The sequence below is a fragment of the Cygnus atratus genome, chromosome 2 (genome assembly GCF_013377495.2).
Source record: "Cygnus atratus isolate AKBS03 ecotype Queensland, Australia chromosome 2, CAtr_DNAZoo_HiC_assembly, whole genome shotgun sequence".
In the NCBI taxonomy this organism is placed as follows: domain Eukaryota; kingdom Metazoa; phylum Chordata; class Aves; order Anseriformes; family Anatidae; genus Cygnus; species Cygnus atratus.
This window is the reverse complement of record NC_066363.1, coordinates 61,560,031-61,582,686: the sequence shown is the minus strand read 5'-3', so window position 1 is coordinate 61,582,686 and position 22,656 is coordinate 61,560,031. Positions and strand designations below refer to the sequence as shown.

The window sequence follows — 22,656 nt, the reverse complement described above, 5'->3', positions numbered from 1 at the left end:
GCTGTTGGATGCAATCTCTCATCCTCCACTCAGAAAACAAAACAGGAAAAGTATTTTACCCTTATTTCTGTCACCTTCCATCAAAGACTATATGTAAGCATCATGAATTTAACATTGAACAGGTATTCTGATCTCTTACTGGGTAAACATTTTATTGCCAGCTTCCTATTCTGTGCTATTCTCTTAAAATCAACAGAGCAAAATCTGTCTAAATAAATAGTAGGAATTTTAGCCACCAGCCTGAGTTCTGAAGTTCAATAAAGGTAAGGGGGCAGATTGTGTCCACTTCTCAACGGCCCCATTTCCATTGAGAATCTGGTGTAGGACAGATTATATCCTATCTGTGAAGTGCTCTCTCTGCTGGATGAAGTGATCACTTTCTTTACTGTTCCTTTTCTCTTTCTGAATATAGCATGGAGCAGCATCATTAGGATTGAATTACACAGCTCTCAGATAGCAAACCCAGAGGAATACGATTTAAATGACAGAAATTACTGTACATTACCACTTATGCAGATTAGTGCAAAGCTTGTCTCATGATGTGTGTCCTTCAGCTTCAAGGGAGTCTGTCTAAGTCCCTCTTCACTTGTGTTAGTATAAACCTAGAAAAATTTCATGAAAGTCAATACATCATATCTCAAAACATGTCTGCAATGGGGAATTTTCTGCTCATGGTTACTACTTCATTAATTTCTGATTCTTTACAGGTGTTGAACTGCTGGTTAACTTACCAAAACATTGCACATCTAGAAGCTGAGGCATTAAAATGACACTAACTACATCAAAAGCAAAGAAGAAATGTACTGGAAATTCAGAATTGATCTTTCTAAACAGTCACAGGAAATTATAATGTGGCTAAGACACGAAAAACTAATTTCCATTGCCCCTTTGTTAAGATGACTCATTTCCCCACTATTCCACTTTACCTCTGTCAAAAATGCTTTTAAATAAAAATCTCCATTTGCAGCCATTTACACAGAACCTTAGATGTGGTTTCTCTGGTCTCTCTTCAGATTGTATTGTGCATCTTAATCTTTAAAAAAAATAATAAAAAAAATATTTAAAAAGTTCTTTTGTCATATCTTAATTCTGCTGGCAAACCAACCAACGCCAGAGGACCATAAGATCTTTGCACCTGTCATGACTCCCACAACACTTTCCTTAACCATTCTGGCAGTCAAAATTTTAATCAAAACCAAAACACATTACCTAGGACTACTCGATCTGCAAATAAATCTGCAAAAGGCTTCAGGCTTGAGACATCTCAGTTTTCTAAAGCAAAGTCGCTTTGTCATAAGGCTCCTAAGAGGTTCTTAAAAACCACTTATGTCGAAGGGAGCACACAAAATCATGCAATATACAGACTGCTGTTCTCTGCTCATTAAAAAGAAAAAAAGGCAAGCAAGCCCCACAGGGGGCAGTATTAGCTCATCAATCCTCCTTCCCCAGGAGGGGAAAGGCACCGCCTGCTTCCACAAACATACATGCTCGCACCGTAACAACGTATTAGTACCTCTCAAATCTTCTGTTTATTATTTTAGCTGCTGCTGCACTGAAGCTTCCACTAATCTTCAAAAGCAAACCGTGCCTTGCATTCCTTTCTGCAGCAGCATCCTCCTACTCCATTTACCCAGCGATGCTTGCTTTGTCCGGAAGAAAGCTTTCCAGACTGAGAATATTTGTTTTACTTTGAAGGCTGCTACCTGCATGCCAGGACCCACATCTCTACTTGGAGCACTCCTGATGCCATTGTGGTACATGAAGCCATGGTCTTCCACCAGTAGAAACATGCTCTGAGTCACAGGGTAGGTCCTAACCCTGCCCAGTCTGTTCTTAGATATTTAGCTGACCACATGAAGCAGATGAAACAGAAGGTTTCTGTATGTCTGGAGAACATGTAGGCACTTACACAGAGGGTCTCCAAAAAAAGCAGAGAATGGACTAGAAAAGAAGGAAAGGGATAGCCTGAAATTTCACATTCAGTTTTTCCGTTTTATTTTCAAATGAAGGTTCAGGTCAGTTTATGTTTTACCACTAAAGTTCCATCCATCCTCAAAATGAGGAGACAACGCTGATGGAACCTCTTAATAGGTATTAGAAATACAAAAAGAGATATTATAGCTGTAGAAATAAATCAGCTTTTTTTTTTATGGCTTCTCATCATCTTCTTACCCTTGATAGAGTAAGCATGGGGATGGATGGAGTTGAAGAAAATATATGAAATATATTATTTAGCTACTTATGAAATCAAATCCTTGCAGAAAAAAATTATGTGAAAATGAGTAACTTCACTTTCATCCTAATTCATACAGATTTAAACAGAACTCAAAGTTGCACAGGTTAACATTCTTAACATAGGGCAATGTCACCACCACGGCTTTTATTTCATGTTGAAGGAGCAATACTGTTGGAATATAAACGATTCTTACTGCTGTTATTTTATTTCCATGGGCTAACAATATTGTTGTCAAGCTAGTTATATTCTTAGTCCCCAAACACCTAGGTTTTATACAAGTTTTTGAATGACAGTAAAAGGTATCTATTATCCACAAGCAGATAAACACATGCACATACCATTTAATTCAAACATACATGTGAAAATGTCTCATCTAATTAATAGAAAAATACTTGAGCTGGACAAGGACAAGAAGTGACAAAATGATATTATTAGCATAATTTTGCAGCCACTTTTTATTCAAAAAAAAAGTTGTATTTTTGTAAACCTGACATTTCCAAAACAGTGCAAGTGAATTAGAATACAGGTGAACATGAGCTTCTAAATACAGGTGACATCAATAAGAGTGAACACATTCTTCCAACCACAAGCTCACAAAAAGACATACAATTTTACAATACATAAGGAGTGACATTCTAAGAAAAAGGTGATGATGCGGGTACCCTACTGCATATGCAAACCATGCTCCAAAAGCCATTATAGTCTTCATGCCAGTTTAATGAATGTACAGTAAAGGAACCAAATCCTACTTTCATTTTTATCTAAGAACCCTTAGCATCTGTTTGGACTTGGAAAAACATAGAAATTAGTTCTATGACTTCCTTAATCCTTAAAGCAATATTATATATTCCCACATCACATGGATACTATGCTTGAAATTTGTGCAAGACTCCAAAATGTGCCCATAAACAGAAGACATTCAAGAAAGTCAATACTAAATATTGCCAAACACAATCTTTGTGCAACTGTTGCTTTCAGCAAGCCAAATTACTCGCACATGACTAACTTGTAGATAGGGCCCTTCCTTCTCGTGTATCAAGGTAGAGAGGGCTGTCCTCACTTGGTACGCTAGGCATTGAGAAAAACCTTTCCCACTTTGAGATGAAAGGATTGTTCAAGTGGTTCAAGGGCTTGAGGTTCACATCAAGCACAGTTTCTCTCTCAGATAACCCAAGTGATTTCCTCATTGTAGGTTTATTCAGTAAAACATACCTAGTATTTTTATTAGCAATAATGGCCAAATACCAGGGCACCCCCAAAACAGTCTCAGAACACAGTAGCCCTGCTGCTGCTTGCGGTGAACTGACAGAAATTCACTACCAAGAGCAGAATTTTGGTTTGCAAATGAAATGCACGCAAAGCATGCTGTGAAAAGTGGCAAACACTCTCAGCTCTTGGGAAGTAAAATTCGCCCTTGTGCTAAACTCAGAAAGAACTGTGATCCCCTTCTTGAATTCCATCTTGAAGATAGAAAGTAAATGGGGTTGCAACAGTATGGGTTCTGCATTAAGTGAATTCTCCCTTAACATATTTTTCCCTTTCATAGTTTCTGAGATTGTTTTCTTCCTGCCCTAAAAGCAACTATAAGGGTACTATTGGAAAGAAGACATCTACACATTACAGAAATAACTTAAGGGTTAAAATAAAAGATCTCTCAGGTGCTAGATGACACATTTGAAAATGTTAATGCCCCACTTCTAAGCTTCCACCTGCATAGCTTACAGCCAGTGCAAAGTGAGTCTTTTACAGGGGAAAGAAAAAATAATAAAGCAATGCCAATTCAACAAACCTTTCGATGAAGTTGTCCAAGACAAACAATGACTTAGTCCTGAAATGGATTAACTGGGAGAACCCATACAATGACTTCCACCAGCCCTACTGCGTGAGCGGTACAGCACAAAGGAACTAACAAGCAGCTGATAGATGGTAACTTCCAGAACCCTAGAAGCAATTTCCAGAGTAACCATGCCTCTGCATTTTGATACAATTACATTTATTATATTTTTTTAATTAAAATAAAAAACAGCTGAACTGTAGCACAGTGATTTGCTATACATTCTTGAAGTACACTACATTTTCATAAGATTTCTGAAACTGATTGCAGACAATTGATATTAGTGAGTACTTTGGCTCCCCTTTCTTTTCTTTCCTTTTTTTTTTTTTCCTCTGCTTCTATAAAGAGTGGAAAGATGCAACTATAGGATTTTAATATTAAGTATTGGTACATTTCATTGTCAAATCTGACTCTCATAACTGGAACTAAGCAAGAGCAACACTGTAATTTGAAAAAAAAAGACAAGTATACATAGAAAAACAAAAGCATGTGTGACAATGGAACTACTTAGTACATAACAGTGATGATACTAAGAATTTATGGATTATTTTCACTAATCTATCCAGTGCCTTGATTTTCTTTAAGTGAGGACTTGTGCAGGATGAATAATAGATATTTCACCTTTTTTAACTCTCTTCTTCAAACACTTTTAAAAGATGTTTCAAAGAAAGATCTATTCTTGATTCTTAAAATATTGAAATGAAATATTTTTGGCATTTCTGAAAGTCATTTTATGTTTAAAAAGTGGAAATGCCATGGAGGCATTTCAATTTTTCCAAGGAAATTTCTTTTTTTTTTTGATGGAAACTTTTCAAAATCAGTTTAAATTCACAACTTGTTTCTCTTGTCCCCTGAATTATTTTTTTCAGGGAATTCATTTTTAAATCTTTTTTTTTTTTTTTTTAAACTCAGTTTTAAAGAAGTCAGATATTGAAAAATATTACAGCTAAATAAATGGACTCATTACTTGCTTTTCAGAATATATTTAAAGCAATTTCTTACTCAATTCATACTTATGAATCAATTTCATGTCTAACTTTTATCTGACATTCTTAGGTATTTTACAACAACAGAAAAAATAGATACATGAGGTTTAAATACTCCTAGCAGAAAAAAACTAAGTGATGTCAGAAGAATCATACTGTGAAAAATTCTATAGTCTCTAATATAATAGTGCAGTCAAAGGCTATGAGCCTTCTGGTTTTGCACTCTGATGCAAAATGTGCAGTCCAATACATGTGGTTATAGCAGGATTTGTTCTCAGCAGTTTTTTTTTTCAGATTCTAGCTTAAATGATCACTTACTATACCAGATCTGTCAAATCAACAATAATTTATTTTAAGAAAGATAATCAAATAGACTAATAGCTTTTTTTTTTTTCTTGGTCATACAAATTGATATTCTTCATTCAATTAAGAACCATCTTCTGCCTAATGGGTGCAGATAGTTAAGTTAATAACTATTGATCAATACTGTAGTAATAGGAGGCAATTAATGCCAGTGTGTGTGGGGGGGAGGGGGGGGGGGAACAAACAGGAAGCAGGTTATTTTTTTTTTTAAAGCCATAAATGAATTTGCAAGGAAGAGCAAGAATTAGGCATATTTTCAGACAGATTTCTTGCATGTGCCCTATATTCAGGTTTCCAAACGTCCAGCAGTTCTTTTACTTTACCCTTATGTGAGGAAACATCTCCTGCCACCATTCATTCCCGTTAATCCTTCATCTTCTATCGTAGAACTTGATCTTTCTTTCCCTTAGATGAATTTTATACTAACACAATTACTCCTTATTTACACAAGGTGCAAAGTACAAATAGAATCTAAAACCAAGTTTTCAGAGAATTCCACTGTTTCTAGTCAAAAATCCAAGAGCTTTTTGAAGACATATGGCAAAAAAGTGTCTTTCAAGTAAAAAAAAAAAAAAAAAAAAAAAAAGGTTTTCTAAGGAGTTACCAATGAACAAAGTGGCAATCTGAGATTCAATAACATCTACACCTTGCCTAACTTCCTTCTTAACGTTTGATGAACGGATGACATTCTGTACTAGGAACACCCACATAGGGAATCTCAAGATCCAAAGAACATTTCAATGCTTGCATCTACTTATCTCTCCTAAAATTATCATATAAACAAACTCATGACTGGTGTATAAAACTCACAAGGCAGGTATAATAGTCATAGCTTGCATTAACTCATCACTTGCTTTCTTGCTTTGACAGCAACAGGTCACAATCATTGACAGTAGCTTAAAAAACATCCTTCTTAACATTAATAAGGCTCCATCTTTTTTTTTCTTTTTTTTCTTTTTTTTCTTTTTTTTTAATTCCAAGGACTTTATCAATGCCACAGTACTTGGCCCAATTACATCCTTTTGGTATCTCAACTGTCCAGTCCTAGACCACAATACTAGAGACTGCAAGAGAAAACTTCCAAAGGGAAAACATTATTTTATGCTTTCTTTAGTGATACAAGGTGAGCTACAAGTCTTGCTACATGTCACCAAGGAAACATTTTCATCCTCTCCCATTTAGGTCAGTGAAGCATTGACTCAAATACAGAACACCGTATATGTATAACGCTTCAGGTTGTTTAGTTTATAAATCAAACACCTAATTCAACTCAAAACAGAGACAGAGAAAAGATTTTGGCTTATTGCCATTAAATGGTCTATATACAATATTACCAAGCCTTGTGAATTAAGCATATGACATTTCCAGCTACTTTCATCTGAAAATCTTTCTTGTCTCTTGCATTGAAGTTTAAAAGTACAATAGGATTTATATATACATATATGTATTTCCAAGGATTTAGCCAGATATCAGTGCTTGAGTGAACTATATAGCTATTCAATAGAAACTATAAAACATTGATACAAATATAAAGACATAATCAATATAAAAAGCTTATATTTATAAAAAATATTTTTAGGTAACAGTCTTCCCCTGAGGGTATACCACAGAGTTGGATTCATAAATATTGCTCTGCACTGCAGCTTGGTTACCAAAGTTCAAAGTTCAGCTCTTATATGAAGTGTAAATTGCTCCAGTCACCCGACATTGCCGCAGTGGTTGCCTCAGGATATGTTCCCTAGCTTGTTAGAGTGATAAGGACACAGCATCAATGGGGCCTCCGAAAAATCTGGAGAAGATTCCTTCTTCCACATATGGAAGATACGAGAGCAGGACCTATAGGCTAGCAAGGGCGTGTCACATGACCGGGCTTTTCATTTTTGTGGGCAGTTCACTGATTTTTCTGGACCCAGTCCCAACTATCTTCATTTTCCTTTCTGTTCTTTTCGGCCTCAATAATTTCTTTGTACCTCCGGCGGAAGAAGCCCATCTGTAAATCAAAAAGAGATTACAGTGGTAAGTAACAGTATCATTAAATTGGAACTTACACTGTCAGAAAATGTAAAAAAAAAAAAAAAAAAAAAAAGAAAATAGCACAGGTATCAATATATAATTTTTAAGCATAGAATCATAGCTCCTTCTTTACATCAGTATGAGAGCAGACTGAGTCCCAAATCTTCACAAGTACTCTGCTCCCTATAGCTGAACTACTCTGACTCCTCTTATATAAAGTGAAATTAAAACAGAAAAAAAAAAAAGCACATAACATATCTCTAACAAGCACAGACCAGACAAAGCAGATACAGGTTTATTGGTTTCAAATGAAGACTAATGCAAATTTTGGATATGAACCTAAAAACCAGGCTAGCCCTTGGGTTCCACGTAAAGGCTGCCAGAGTTTTATGAACTGTGTCCACAAATGCATGAAACAAAAGAGATCAGAAAAATTCAATATGGCCATCTCCCAAACTCCAACTATCTGCTTTTTTCATAAACTCCTCTTCAAGAAAAGCCAGTATGGTCTATTGCTGGTGCTCCAACACAGCTCTGAGAAGAGGTCCACTGCCATTTTGGCTCCCCTGTTTCTAGAAGTAAAAGCCCATTTCTGTGTAACTACAGGCATTCTCCTCTTCCTGGCAGCAATGTCAACTCAGATCGCAAATTTTCTATTTAATAATCATTTACGTTAGGATCCTTTGGTGGAAACAGCTTCAGATTCTTCTTTTTGCTAAATGCAATCCTTGTGCCATTGCTACCAGTTGTGTAAGGTCAGAAGGCAAAATGCAAGCCTGATCCTACAAAATGCAGAGCATCAACAATAGCTCCTCCCCAAGCTTTCAAGCTGATAATCACTTCTGCATATCTTCTTGTTTCCTAAACCCCTGTACTGAGTTTAAAAAAAAAAAAAAAAAAAAAAAAAAAAGCAAGCAGTTTTCATTTCAGTTTGGATAAAGACCTCTCGTATCTCTGTGGTCATGGATTTTTTGTTTGCCTTTTTTTTTAATAAGTCTTTCAAATAAACAAAAGTTGTTTTAATAATAGACTTTGGTAGGCATTCAAAAACAACTCCTCAAGTTTAGTAGTGCACCATCGAGACCACTGAATCAATATTTTGTTCATCTTAATTAAACATTTATGTAACTCCTACCACTCCAAACCTGTTTTCTTACTCCTGCTGGGTAAAACACGATGCTTTAGTCTTCCTCTATCATCTAGTTATTGCCATCCTTTATTCCCAAATTGGCTGTAGGTAGGAATATTTTGTGCTGTTTTGTCACTACTAAGTTTCTGTTAATTTGGACTTTTTAGTTTCAGTTCTTTAGCAATTTTAATTTTCTTCAAGTATATTTTAACTTGCAGGGGTTTGGAAGACAGCTTGTTCAAGCTGATGAAAGCACTTTTCCAGCAGAGCTTCCTATAAAGCCCAGGTCCTTGCAAGTGAGCCCCAACTACATCCTGGATTCATGGCAACTTGAGACCAGACACACACCACCTTTTCAACACCTGTTACCTCCACCATTTAGCTTCTGTGCAAAGGACACAGAAGATGCAGCACAGTTTAACGAGTTCCTTTTTTTGTGTAACCATGGACCACAGCCCTGATGCACGCTACTAATCCAGAGATAGGTGTACCCTCCTGAGTGCATGGATGTGCGTTACACACACAGCTACAATCACTTTATAAATACACAAGAGACAGACACATATATAAATGCCTAAAATCTTGATTTTACAGAGTTTGATTAAGTGACCTTCCAGAGGCTACCAGGGATAACTGAAATCAGACCTGAAATGTGATTTGTTCATAGTCTTGTACACAGACTATGAACACAGTCTGCTCCCCAACCACCACAAGCAGAGCTTTATCAGCTGCTCAGTACATATAAACACGCTGATAATGGTCTTTCTGTTTCAAAAAATGTCCACACAAAAGGGATATTGTTGAATTTTGAAGGTGCCTGTCTCCCTCACTTCCCATTCAGAACAGTGGACTCAGGAATACAGAAAAAAAAATAATAAAGAGAAGTCTCTAGTTCTCTGTTCTTCAATCTTGCTTCAAAAAAGCCAGATCAAGTTCCTTCTTCTGTAGAAGGAAAATATCATTGCTAGTAATTTTTTGACTTGTACATACAGCTATATCAGTGCAAAGGATGTATTTGGGGAATAAATCCTCAAGATAAGAACGTCATAAAATCCCAGTAAAATCTCACTGTTGATGCCAGTGTAATTCGTATCAACAAAGACTTAAAGCCAAGAACAAAGGTTTCCTTAGATTTTCATGCTCCAACATGGAGACTCCAGTGAATAGTTTTATTGGCAATGAACAAAAAAACAAGTTACAACTTACTCCACCTCTGCTGTCCCAATATTTGTCCCAGTAGGATTAATCATAAGTACTTATTTTAGTCATAGGAACCTGCAGATACACCTTACATATGCTCAGGTAGCAGATGTGTTGAAGAAGTGTGTGACATTTTTGTATTATCAGTTTTTTATAGCAGACCTACAAGTTCTGCACATAGACAAGAAAATTGCCAGGGGACTTGAATTCCTAAGATTAACAAGAGAAGTTCAATTTGTAGCTTTTAAAAACAGGTTTTAAACCCTTAAGGTTTCTATCCTTCACGCAACCACATCCTTGGTACAATAAAATCCTCACTTGAAGTTATAATCAAAATTATAGAAAGGCTTTTTAATTTCCTCGAGGGCCAAACAAACAAAAGCAAACTCTATCCCACTGTTATTTTAATAAAAATGGTCTGTTTGTGAACATCTGCTTCAGGAATTATCTTTAAAAGTTGGTTATGATAGTTCTGGTATTCTACTATTTTGTTACTGGATACAGAATGTTTTTGTATAGCTATCCAGCAGGGCAAAAAAGTGAGCTGAAGACCTTAATAAATATTAATGAAGTATGAAATCCTGCACCTACAAGTGCCACTGTGAAGCTATGTATGTTCACTTGCTGTAAGTGCTGCAGGTAATCCAAAATTTTGTAGAGGGCTTAATTTAAGCATACTAGAAATGAGAAACCAGTCCTTAAGGATTTTTTTATTGGACACTTCGTAAAATAATGGTCAGGGATCTGATATATTTGCCATACCCAGAAGGCAAGGGCATGCTTTGTTATGGGATACTATTCCTTAGCGTTAACACAGCATATTTCCGCTTAATGAGATAAAGGCCCTCTGATCACCAGAAAGATTTTTTGGGAATGGCTGTGAAGGAATCACAACATAATCATTGCCTCACGAGAGACCACACAGCCCACATATCTATCTCCTTACAATAAACTGATTTCATTAAAAATGACAGCAATATTAACCCATATGGTGATGGCGGAGAAGTGCCTGTGGCAAGGTGGAGAGAACAAGCTAGTTTAACATGCAGTGAGGAGACAAGGGGATAAAAAGGAGGAGGACACATGGACCCAAGCAAGAGAAATGGTGCAACGGGATGATTATATACTGTCTCTTGTCACTGGGGCAGAAGCGACACCAGAGACCTATAGTCTCTGATATTTTTTGTGCTAATGCAAAGCCCTTAAGAGAACTTAGAAAACCCAGTGAAGACAGCTAGGACTCAGTGTTGGATGTCAAGCAGGGCAAAGGGGAGAAATTGTCAGCTATTGCTGTAATCTCATTTGTGGAAATGGAGTCATCAGTGGACCAATGGTCTCCAGCCTGTTTCATGGGCCATGATTCTCTAATATTGTTTCTTTTCCATAAATATGTGTGTATGTATATGGCAAAGGAACACCCAAGTCCAGATTCATGACCCCATCATCCAGTGTATGAGTGCACACCACCACAGCCAAGAAAAGGACTGATGATGAACCTGTGCCTGGGGAAGGTACTCATCAGAGGAAGAGCAATAGATCCTATTTATAGGAGGCAAGGAGACAGTACCATGGGAAGATAAAGGGTTATAACGGAAGAGGAAAGACCAGCCACCGAGGGTAACACAGGAAAGGAGAAAAGCAAACCCTACCCAACACTTCAACGTTGGGTGAAAATGATTTGGGAAGGCTGAAGAGGCCCTTAGTTTTGGGCGTTTTGAATCAGTGTGGATGAAAGAAAGGTCTCAGGAGGGGGGCACTACTCAGCCTGCACCATGCTTTACTCTTAAACCTGAAAGACCTCACCAGAGGGGGACTGCCAAGCCAGGGGCACCATGTCCCAGATCCTTTCCTCTGTGTGGAGATAAGAGAGGAGAAAGAGGGACATTTAAACCTTGGGAAACATAGGGACAAAATCCTGAGGTTACAGTGATACTCACAATGGATTCACACCCTACACCAGGAAAAGGAGTGAGACACTGAAATATTTGCAAACCCACAAACTGTCATGCTTCACATCTGCCATGATAAACTGCAAAGGGATGTCTCCTTGCTTTTAAACAAATTCACACAAATTAAGGCAGAACCAAGCAAAAAGGAAATAGCAAGTTGATTTACCAGAATAGGCAAACAATGACCAGTCCCTTCTGGAGGTGCTTCAAGTAAGGATTAGAGCTGCTGTAAGTAGGGGGGGGCTTAGATTTAAAACCTAAAACCATCCATAGATTTTTACACATATACTTTAATTTAGTTATTTCAGTACGTGCACCTTTTTCTAGCATAACCTTACTGCCATCTACAGTATATGCTGAGCAGAAAGCATGTTCCTGGCAAAACAGAACAACAAAGCAATACAAAATCTGTGTTACTTGTAGTCTGGGGAATTACACCTGATAGTGTGAAGTTATTTCTTGCCATGCAACAGCACTGTCAAGTCATCTATTCAATCTCAAGTATTCAAAGTCTCTTTCACTAGCATACACAACTCCCTTCTGCTGCCATGTCAGGTTTAAATCCCTTAAAAATCACCGATAAGTCCCATCTACCAACACTCGCGTGAAGATGCATTCTTCAAGCACTGACACAAACTGAAAACTCCAGTCAAACTCATTCCAAAGTGTTAACATCACAACAAATTATTGTCTTTTTTTCTGCTGCTGCTTTCTTCATTCCCATCTGCATGTCCACAGGCTGGTCACTGAATTACTGGACTTTGTATTTTTCTAAATTCTGAAAGTATAAACACAGCTGACATTTCCTGCATTACTATCATGTGCCACTCTCTCTAGGGTGCCAACGATAAATACGTTTGAAGAATGAGGATATTACAAAATTTAATCCACAGTTGGAAAAAAACAAAGCTGATGAGAGTGCAAGTAATACCACTGGCTTTGTTATATTTACTGTTGGGTAAACGCCTAAAGCATTTTTATCATAGCCAGTGAGACTCATATTCTGCCAAATAAAAAGAGAAATATTTTGAAATGTGGATTGTAGAAGAATGGTTATCCTATATATTTCTTTAAAAAAGTACTTTTCCCATTAACGTCTTCCATTAAGAAACAAGAAAAAAAAAGATAGGAACAGCTACATACTGCTGTAAAATATCATTATGACTTGACTTACAGTAGTGTTTGCAGACTATAACTGAGCTAGGAATATAGGTTTGTGAACAATGTTCATACAGACTCCATTATTGTACAAGAGACTTTTGCCACTAATGTCAATCAGTGAGGTGCAATATTTCATTAAATTTCTACTGCATACTGATGTACTTAGCTGCACACAAAAAAAAAAGTATTGACTTTTATCAGTATGCCTCCGCTGACAAACATCTTCTAATGGAGATTACTGACCACAGTGCAAACCAGCAAGTAAAGAGAGCATACAAAGTGCTGACACGTGTAGCTAAGAAACAAAAATTTAAGAATCACCCCCATTGAACTAGGCTTTGACAAGGTACTTTGGGTTTGGTGCCTTAATCGCAAACCACTTTTTCTCTATTATACAGTTACTTCATCTCCTATAAGAACTATCCAGACATACCTGCTTAAGAGCTACAGTCTGGATTTATATAAAATCATAAGGGTTGGAAAAGCCCTCCAAGACCATCTGGTCCAACCATAACCCTACTACCAATGTCACCCACTACACCATGTCCTTAAGCGCCACGTCCAACCTTTCCTTGAACACCCCCAGGGATGGTGACGCCACCACCTCCCTGGGCAACCCATTCCAATTTCTGACTGCTCTTTATGAGAAGAAATGTCTCCTCATTTCCAACCTGAACTTCCCCTGGCACAACTGAAGGCCATTCCCTCTTGTCCTATCGCTAGTTACCTGTGAGAAGAGGCTGACCCCCAGGTCCCCACATCTTCCTTTCAGGCAGTTGTAGAGAGCAATAAGATCTCCCCTGAGCCTCCTCTTCTCCAGACTGAAAAACCCCAGTTCTCTCAGCTGCTCCTCATAGGACTTGTGTTCCAGGCACTTCACCAGCTTCGTGGCCTCCCTCTGGACATGCTCCAGAATCATGAGTTTTTACTAACCAATCTCTTTAACTTAGGCTGAGGTCCCTAGCCACTTACCTTGCAAACCTTCAGAAAGAATTAAACTAGCCTTTTATCACCTTTTTGGGGTTCATGCCTCATGAACTCTTCTCCCTTCTCTCAAATGATACCACAGTTAAAAAAGAGTACGCAGCTAATTACAGTTAAAGGGAGATCAGGAACCTCACCCCCCACCAAGATGTCACCAGCCGGCAGAGTGGTGATAACCTGAATCTCTGCAAAGCAGGCTGGTGCTGCTAGGACTGGAAGGGTAGAGCGTTTCCCTTTGCAGACATAGATCACTGCTTCCTAAGTGCATTTCATTTTATTGCTGCCAAGATGGTAGGAGAAAAAACGCTTTGCACTTGGGTTCGCGTGGCCCTGGATAATTCTGGCAGGCCGCCAGCTCCAAGAGGATGCACCACTTCCTTCCTCCTAATTAAAGCACCCCTGCCATAGTACAGAGGGGTCATGAACAGATATTGTGTATCAGCTTTTCCATAGAGGACTAGCGAACTGCCACTGCCTGGGCCCCCCTGTGAGGAAAAGGCATGTTTGGAAAGCAGCCATAGGCCTTGGCTGTAGTTAAAGGAGAAGCCGTGTATTTGGGAGGAAGGATGATATCGTGGTTAAGGTAAGCTCCTGAGGACTCCAGTGGTCTGGCTTTCATAGAATCATAGAATATCCCGAGTTGGAAGGGACCCGTAACGATCATCAAGTCCAACTCCTGGCACCGCACAGGTCTGCCCAAAAGTTTAGACCATGTGACTAAGTGCACAGTCCAATCGCTTCTTAAATTCAGACAGGCTTGGTGCAGTGACTACTTCACTGGGGAGCCTGTTCCAGTGTGCGACCACCCTCTCGGTGAAGAACCTCTTCCTGATGTCCAGCCTAAACTTCCCCTGCCTCAGCTTAACACCGTTCCCACGGGTCCTGTCACTGGTGATAACAGAGAATAGGTCACCTGCCTCTCCACTCCCTCTCATGAGGAAGTTGTAGACTGCGATGAGGCTTTGATTATTCAGTCTCTCGTTGAGTTTTTGGGAGGCAAATCCCTTAGCTTTTCTGTAACGTAGATCATCATTTGCTCAATGAAACATGTGCAAGCAAATAAACACATATGCTTCAAACATCACTTTTCCCTAAGTGGCTGGTATGTGTGCGTATATATACACAACGTATATAAATACTTCTGCAGCCAGGGAACTGAGGCAAAGAGAAGTTGAGCAACTTTCTTAACGGTAAGTTCACCTCTACAAACACTTTATTTAGCTACTCGGGAAGAATTTGACACCTAGCAACTGTACTTAATTCCGATTTATTGGGAGAGGGACGTTGCTATTCAGAAAAGAAGTAGTAGTGTACACAATATTGCAACATACCACCTAACTTTCAAGTTACTTTCATCCAGCTAGCAAACTGACTCAAGATATTAGTATGAGTACCTAGAATGAAGATTTGTAATCCACTGTAGATTTTAAAAGGAAATCCATTTCACGTGATTTTGTAATAAAATAAGCACAGTTTTAAAACACACTTTTTAGTAGGCATTTACTTTGAGAGGCTAAACTAATAACGAAAAAAATAATTAAGTACTCTTTTCTTACTAAGAACAGTCAGTCAATTAATAAAGAGAGCTCATGCAGTCGTTAAGTAAACTACTAATTTAACCAAATGCTTTATGTCTGTCTCAAAGGCCAAGTTTTCAAAAACCATAAGTAAGGCTAAGTACTCAAAGTGGATACACAAATTCAGACTAGCCTCATACATGCAAAAGGCGTCTTTAGGAGTGCAAAAGAGAGAACTGCACACAGAGATGGACACCAGAAGACAATCTAATTTAGTATTTTGGTATTTTTTGAGTGTGTGTTTTGCTGTTGTCACTGATGTACTTGATGTGGAATTCATTGTGTGACAAGTCATATCAAGATCTGTATGGTACGTCCACACTGCAAGGCTACATCACACCCCACTCTAAATGCAAAGCCCAGTCATCAGTCATGTTCCTCTCACACAACTTTTCTCCCAGGAGTTGTTCACTGGATTCAGTGGACCTGCTTGCTAATGAGGTGAAGAATAAAGCTGGTGGTTCTGGTGTCTACCCTTGGAATATCTTCACCACATAGGTAAGATCTAGTTTGCCTCCGACATGACTGATACTCACCTAGCAATTGGTTCATTTGTGCATATATTTTGCTAAGGAAGTTCTATGCTACAGAAACAAAGAGAACTCCTGTGACTGAACTCTCGAAGATCTTTCAGTGCTGAGTTCTGGCAACTTGAGTTTAATGAAAGCAGGAACTTCTTGCAGGATAGTAGCTTAGTACAGTAACTTGTATGACAGATGTTGCAAGCATACTTTTAAGTGTAATTGAAGAGCAAATTAGCCAACATTAAAACCCATAAACACTTCCAAATAGTTTAAAAATCTTTTCCTATTGCAAAATTTTACTAAGTAGTTTATTTAAAAAAAAAGTCATAGAATGAACATAGCCATCATCCAAAGTTCATCTCTGATTATCAGTCTCAAAAACTGGAAAGAACACAATGTCTGTTGCAGATATGTCTGGACAAATTACTATAGACTGATTTCTTAAATTTCAGCAGGGAACAGGACAGCAATTAGATATATCATTCCTGAAAGTGCAATTCAATTTAAGATATATCTCAATCCGTGCTTTCCATTTCCTCTTCAAAGAAAAAAAGAAAAACTGATGAAGTATTTCTGGCTTTGTTTGAAAACCAGAGATTAAATGTTAAAGACTATTTCTGGAATCAATAAAAAGTAGCTTTACAATTGTATTTTGATATATTTGACCTGCCAAAAATATTTGAATGAAAGTTGTACTATGCCCATAATTATCAGAATAAACAACTTCCATGGGTTTAGCTGAACCAGGAGGAAATGGCTATGATTGGTGTAAGTCATAACACAGCATTTCCCACTGTGACACCAAGCTTGAAGAGAGAATTCAGACTATGTAAGTCACATTTTCTCTGTTCTTGGCATTTGGGTATGAGGGATGCTAATGGCTTCCAGTAAACACACATGTTGTGTTCCAGCAGTGGGGAACCTTGGAACCTTAGGTTCTTATTTGCAATTTTTCATTCTGCACACATATTCTTTTTTTCTGGTTTGGGCTCCTGAAAATGATAGCTATCTTTTTTCTTTTCAGAAAGACGTTCTGAACCACAGCCTGACCTCTCTCTTGCTAGTGGATTCAATTTGTTCTTGCGGTGCCAGGATGAGAGCTACATTAGCTGCAATGGCTGTGATGTTCCCAAAGTGTCCTGGCAAGCACTGCTCCTATTTGGAGGATGCTGGGACCAGAGTGAATGCTCAGCCACAATATTATTATTGTTGTACATTTACATATACCATTTTATCCAGAAAGATAACAAAGGCATTTCACAAGTACTGGACACACACCACCACTGAAATGTTGCCAGCCTTGCTCTTGAGGGTGTTGAACAAATATTACATGGCAGCCAGCAAACCCACTGGGGAAGGCAGTGTTTTGGCTACAACAGCAGCATTAACCATTTACTTGGCTAAGAAAAAATAAAAAGTAAAGATGTCCAAACCCAATTTTATAGTCAAAATTCAAAAATCACTGCAAATCATCCAAGCAATCTACTGAAAAGCAAACAGACAATAACAACTACCCCCCCCCAAAAAAAAAACAACACCCACAAATAAACAAAAACAAACTAACAAACAAACAAAAACCCCACAACCAAACATTTGAGTCACTGCTGCCTGAATACAACCCCTTTTGTCTTAGGTAGGTAGGGGGTGTCTAAAAATATTTAATAATACTCAGTGTAGTCCAGGAAAAGGAAACAGAATAAAACACGCCTTAGACTGTTCTTTGAGAACATAAATCTCAAATGATCCACCTAATTTCTGCCTGGTGAAATTGTTGTTATTTATACATATAACCAACCATTTTCACTGCTCAACTTCCTCAAGGTTTCCTAGCTGCTATAAATAATGAAGATCCATCCATGTTTGGGAGATAATATGGGTTTGATTTTGAATCACAGAACCTAATTATGACCTGACTGCCTTACTATTATTACTACTGTAATAGGATAATACTGAAAAAGCCTAATTCTAGACCTATTGAGCCTAAAATATCAAAAAAGTCAAGTAGTTCCCCTGATAAGACTATGCATCCTATAGCAAATTAACAATTTCCATGAAGAAACTACATAAATGGGTAAGATGTGGGACATAACAACAAAATGAAATGTTTATCAGAAACACTTCACGGAATGCAGCAATTTGAGACGTATAGAAACAGGAATTTCAGAAAACGAATGAATTACAGGTTTTGCATTTTTGATGGACAGTTGAGACAGGTATACATTATGTAGCTCATACAGGTAAGATTAATACTTTTCTAAGTGAGACAATCTGAGAAGTGAAAGAGGATAAAGCAGGATGGAAACTTGGAAGAAAGTGTGAGAAAGAAAAATAAAAAGAAGTACAGACCTCCCTTAATGAGTTCTTAGGCAGCTGGAGCATGCATCTACATCTCTACTAGGGAAGACTTTTGTGCACTTTGAAATCCACCCTTCCCATCACCAGACCCTGGTAAGTGCTCTCACAGCAAGTTGAGCCAACTGCCTTATTTATCTGAATTATTATGATTCTTAAAATTAAAGCATCATCACAGTAAATACTGGTTTATTCTTGGAACTGCATGTACAGAAAAGAAGAAGCACACAAGTTATGAACTGGTGCCACAACTTTCATCAAAGATATAGAATGCTACTCAGTTTCAACAGGTTTCTCTGATCCCAGCTCTGCCACCTACATTTGATGCTATACAGCTGCGATAACGGTTGGGTTGCACCTAGCTGGGAGGCTTTTTCAGCAAAAAAAAGGTTTTTCATGGAAAGACTATATGGGAGGACATATGTATGTATTTCCTCAGGTAGAAGAAAGCCAAGCTTCTCCTCTACACTAAAATCCGAAGAGGTTTAGTGCCTATGCTTCTCTGTGGGGAAAACAAAAACAAACAAACAAAAAAAACACACACGCACACACAAAAAAAAAACCACCACGTTTTATTTCATTATAGAGCTACTATTCCAAAACCTGGCCACCAGGAAAGGGGGTTGTACAAACTGGCCAGGAAAAGGCAAATAGCCTTTGCTACCTGAGCTGTAGCTAAAAGGGAAAGAAAATGTCTTTGGGCTTATAAGACAGGATACAGAGCAACCACTGGCAAAGAATAAGTGGAGGGTTTGGGGTTTGTTTTGTTTTTGTTTTTCTTTCTCCCCCCCGCCCCCGCTGGAAAATCATGAAATGTATGTTTTGGCCCACTATTTAAAGCCTTAAATGTTTGAGGCCCTAAGTAAGAAAAAGTGTCTCCTTCTAAAAAGGAGAAAATCAGTGGTTTCTACTATATAGGTGAATTTCAGTTAGCCTTGGTTTGCTTCAGATATTTTCTAAACACTCAAACAAAATGTGAGGCAATGACAAATACTACATGTAGGGTAGTTCCTTCAAATGTTCCTTCAAAGACGCTTGTACAGTCACAGGAATAAGTCAAAAGGCTTCTTCAAGCCGTATACCCAAATCCACCCTTAAAAAATGCTTGGGTTTGTCCGGCTTTTTTAATTTTAAATGAAATATGAAGTTCAAACAAACAAACAAAAAACTAACAACTTTGTATTTCAAAGCTTCTGCCCCTGAATCAGTGTTAGGGAACAGCACCATCCATGCAGACAGCCTCTGCTTAAGTGAAGATTTTGCGAGTCCAGCACTTAGCAGGATTCAGAAGAAGCCAGTTCAAAGCCTGGACAAACTGTAACCTCAATAACTGAAGAACTGTCTTCACAATATCCCTCCTGAAAGCTAAAGAAAGTCTTCAAACCCTTTTTTTTAGACAAAGAGCAAATAGACATTATGTGCAGCACATACTGAAAGGCAGGAACCCTCTGGATAAGCAAAAACCAACGTATGTGGGTGCTATTCTGCTTGGTCTTCTCCTGTCTGCAATCCTGCCAAAAATCCAAGGTTTGGAGAAGAGCATCTTACCATGTAAGGGACATCCATAGCATTCATAACATCAGTTCTTTGCCCCAGGAGTGCAAAAGCCATAGAATAGTGCTACAAACCTCATTTTATACAAATTAGAGCTCGGATACCATAGGGACAGGCTCAGCTCAGAAATAAACTTAATGTCTAGTTAAATAACTTTAGATACAAGTCCAGCTCCTGTGTTAAACATGTCACAGAGAAATATGAATGCAAAATCTCTGCTTTGCAAATCACTTCCACAACTAGCTCCACATACCACTCAGCTGCCCCAACATCCATTCTGACGCCCCCGACACACCCCCTCCTTGACATCCTCTGAGCACAAACCACTTTTTTCTTTCTGTGCACTTAGTCTAAAACAATATGGATCAAAGTTAGTTCAAATGTAGCACTACTATAATTAAACAAATATTTATTGTGGTATAATGTAATATTTATTTTGCTACAATATATTACACTTCAGTTTTTCATTCGCACAGTGTATGCCAATTTTCCCCTGGTTTACGTGTGCATAAATCCACCACACCTGAACAGGACCTTGCACCCATGCATGGTTGCAGCCTGGCAGCTGAAGGGACTGTGCATGGGAGAGCACTCCCCAGAATAATCCAGCCATGACCACCTTTTTCCTTCCTGAACTGTTGCCAGTGCTTATGAAACCATGAGCTCAACCAGCACAGGGGTAGTTGGTCTGAAGCAAAGCAGCCTCCTCCCCTGCTCCACTCTCCACAAGCATCTGGAGGCCACCAAAAAGGTGCAAGCCAATCTCTGTGGGTAAAAAGCTAAATTTATTACTGTAGGCATTAGCATGAGAGCCCCTCCATCTCCTCCTGTGTATGGGAGACCATGGGCAAGGCACAAGCAGGGATTGTGAGCCGTGCAGTGGACAAACCAGCAAGAAAAGGCACATGTCCCCACAGACACCTGTGCAAAGGCATCCAGAGCAGATGAACACCGTATGAACAATCAAAAGTGTTGGGGGTAAAATTGGGCTATCCAACAAAATATACAAAAAAATAAGGAAACTCTTGACAGTCTGCATTATGCATGGCACCTTGTGGAAGTCAGGGAAATGCTGCTTCACCCCCTCTGAATCTGTATGCATTTAAACCAGAGGAAACGTGGTGTCTACATGAAGTACTAAAATAAACAAGCAGAGGAGCAAAGCCAGTCAAAAACTAATCAAGCTCATGCTAAAAAGCTTGTTATGTGTGCATAAACATGGCTGTGGTCTTGCATGTAAATAAATAAGCTTTCACTGAAGTGAAATAACCAGGCCTTTAACATCACTTCCATTGACATGGGCCCCTAAGCTGGGCAATTTTAGATCTACAAATAATGAAACAATTACCATCCTCATCTTACGGAATGCACAATAACTTTATTTTGATTCAAAGTAGGATTTCGGGCTGGAATTTCCCTGAGAGCTCATTCCTGCTAACACCATTAATTCAAGCAGTATGTAACATGAAATGTTTACATGTACTGCAATATTTTTTTGCAACTGCAAGTAGTTCCTCACTCCATCTGTGAAATGCTGTTGTGTTGAAGGACTTGCCTGTTGTGTTGCAACACTCAAGGCACAATCGACCACACAACGAGAAGGTACCTTCCACGCCAAGCTGAGACACCGGCGCTGCTGCCAGCACTCAGTTCCCCGATAATGGGTTTGCTACAGCTCCTACTTTGTTTTTTGTGAACTGTTACCTTCCAGGACCACAGCCAAGCTCTAGTTAGTTTCTTAATAAATATACAATTTAATTTGTACTCGTCCTAAACCATGTGTCATTTCTAGTTCTTGCTAGTAATTCTGCAATGCCCCAAACTCCACCTAATTCACCGTTGTTCTTTCATTCCACAATTAAAAACAAACAAAAAAAAAAACACCTCTTCTAATGTAACTTTTCTTGGACTTTTTCAAACATGAAATTTAGGCATGATTGTAGGATATACTTGGCCAATTTTGTCTAACAAATATTTACAATCAGACAATTAAGATTCTTCCGTAGGATTGCAACTTTCCCATGTCAGTTTTATCTTAGACAAGTTTAATATTGCCAGTAACATTAATAAATATAGAAACCAGTGAGTGCTAAGTATTACTTCTATATTTTTATGACCCAAAATAAGATTTAAATGAAAACACTGGCTGATACTAGCAGCTACACACTTCCAATCACTTTTCTTTAAAAGAAAACCATAAGTTACTGGCTACTTAAGCAATCATGCAGCTCAGTGGAGTGCAGCTGATGAAGCCTGGCTTTTACTGCCATCTCTGCCATAGGACTTTGGGTATGTCATCTCACCTTGCTTTGCTACACCATTTTAACATCTGCATACAGCAGAAAGGGCTGTAAAAGCCTAGAATTAATTGTACTTATTTATTCTTGTCACTCAGAACTTTCACAAAAAAAAGCTTTCATGAAGCAAAATGTCAGCATCTTCGTGAGTATTTGAACAGTCCTGATAACATTCAAAAGGGTTCAAGTCTCAAGATGACGCCAGAGAACATAGTGTATAAATTCTAGTACAGACCAACCAATCAACTTGTGTCAGATTCTCATGAAGACTCATGGTGAAAGGTGCTACTCTTCTCACCTTGCACGTTTTCAAACAGTTCACCAAGTGCCTTTATACCTTGAGGAAATGCACCTTTTTCCAATCTCATGATTGGTCTGCCATCATAACTGCGCAATTTCGTGGTTTTCTTTTTTTTTTTTCCCTGCTTTCTGCCACAGAAAGCAAAAGCATTTCCCATGTTCCAGAAAAATAGAAATTACAAGATATTCTGGAGTCT

At 38.4% G+C, this 22,656-nt stretch overlaps 1 protein-coding gene across 2 annotated transcripts in view; it reads right to left on the bottom strand.

Moving 5' to 3' along the window:
- Positions 1–2,676: 2,676 nt before the first annotated feature.
- The window catches only part of ITGA9 (integrin subunit alpha 9), a 216,824-nt gene continuing 196,844 nt past the window's right edge, over positions 2,677–22,656 (bottom strand). Inside the window, exon 28 of one of the 2 annotated variants that reach the window (XM_035552621.1) lies at positions 2,677–7,409. In XM_035552621.1, coding sequence (XP_035408514.1) covers positions 7,311–7,409 — 99 coding nt within the window. In that variant the 3' untranslated portion in view covers positions 2,677–7,310. The remainder of the gene's footprint in view (positions 7,410–22,656) is intronic. The other variant, XM_035552622.2, reaches the window with a different exon arrangement.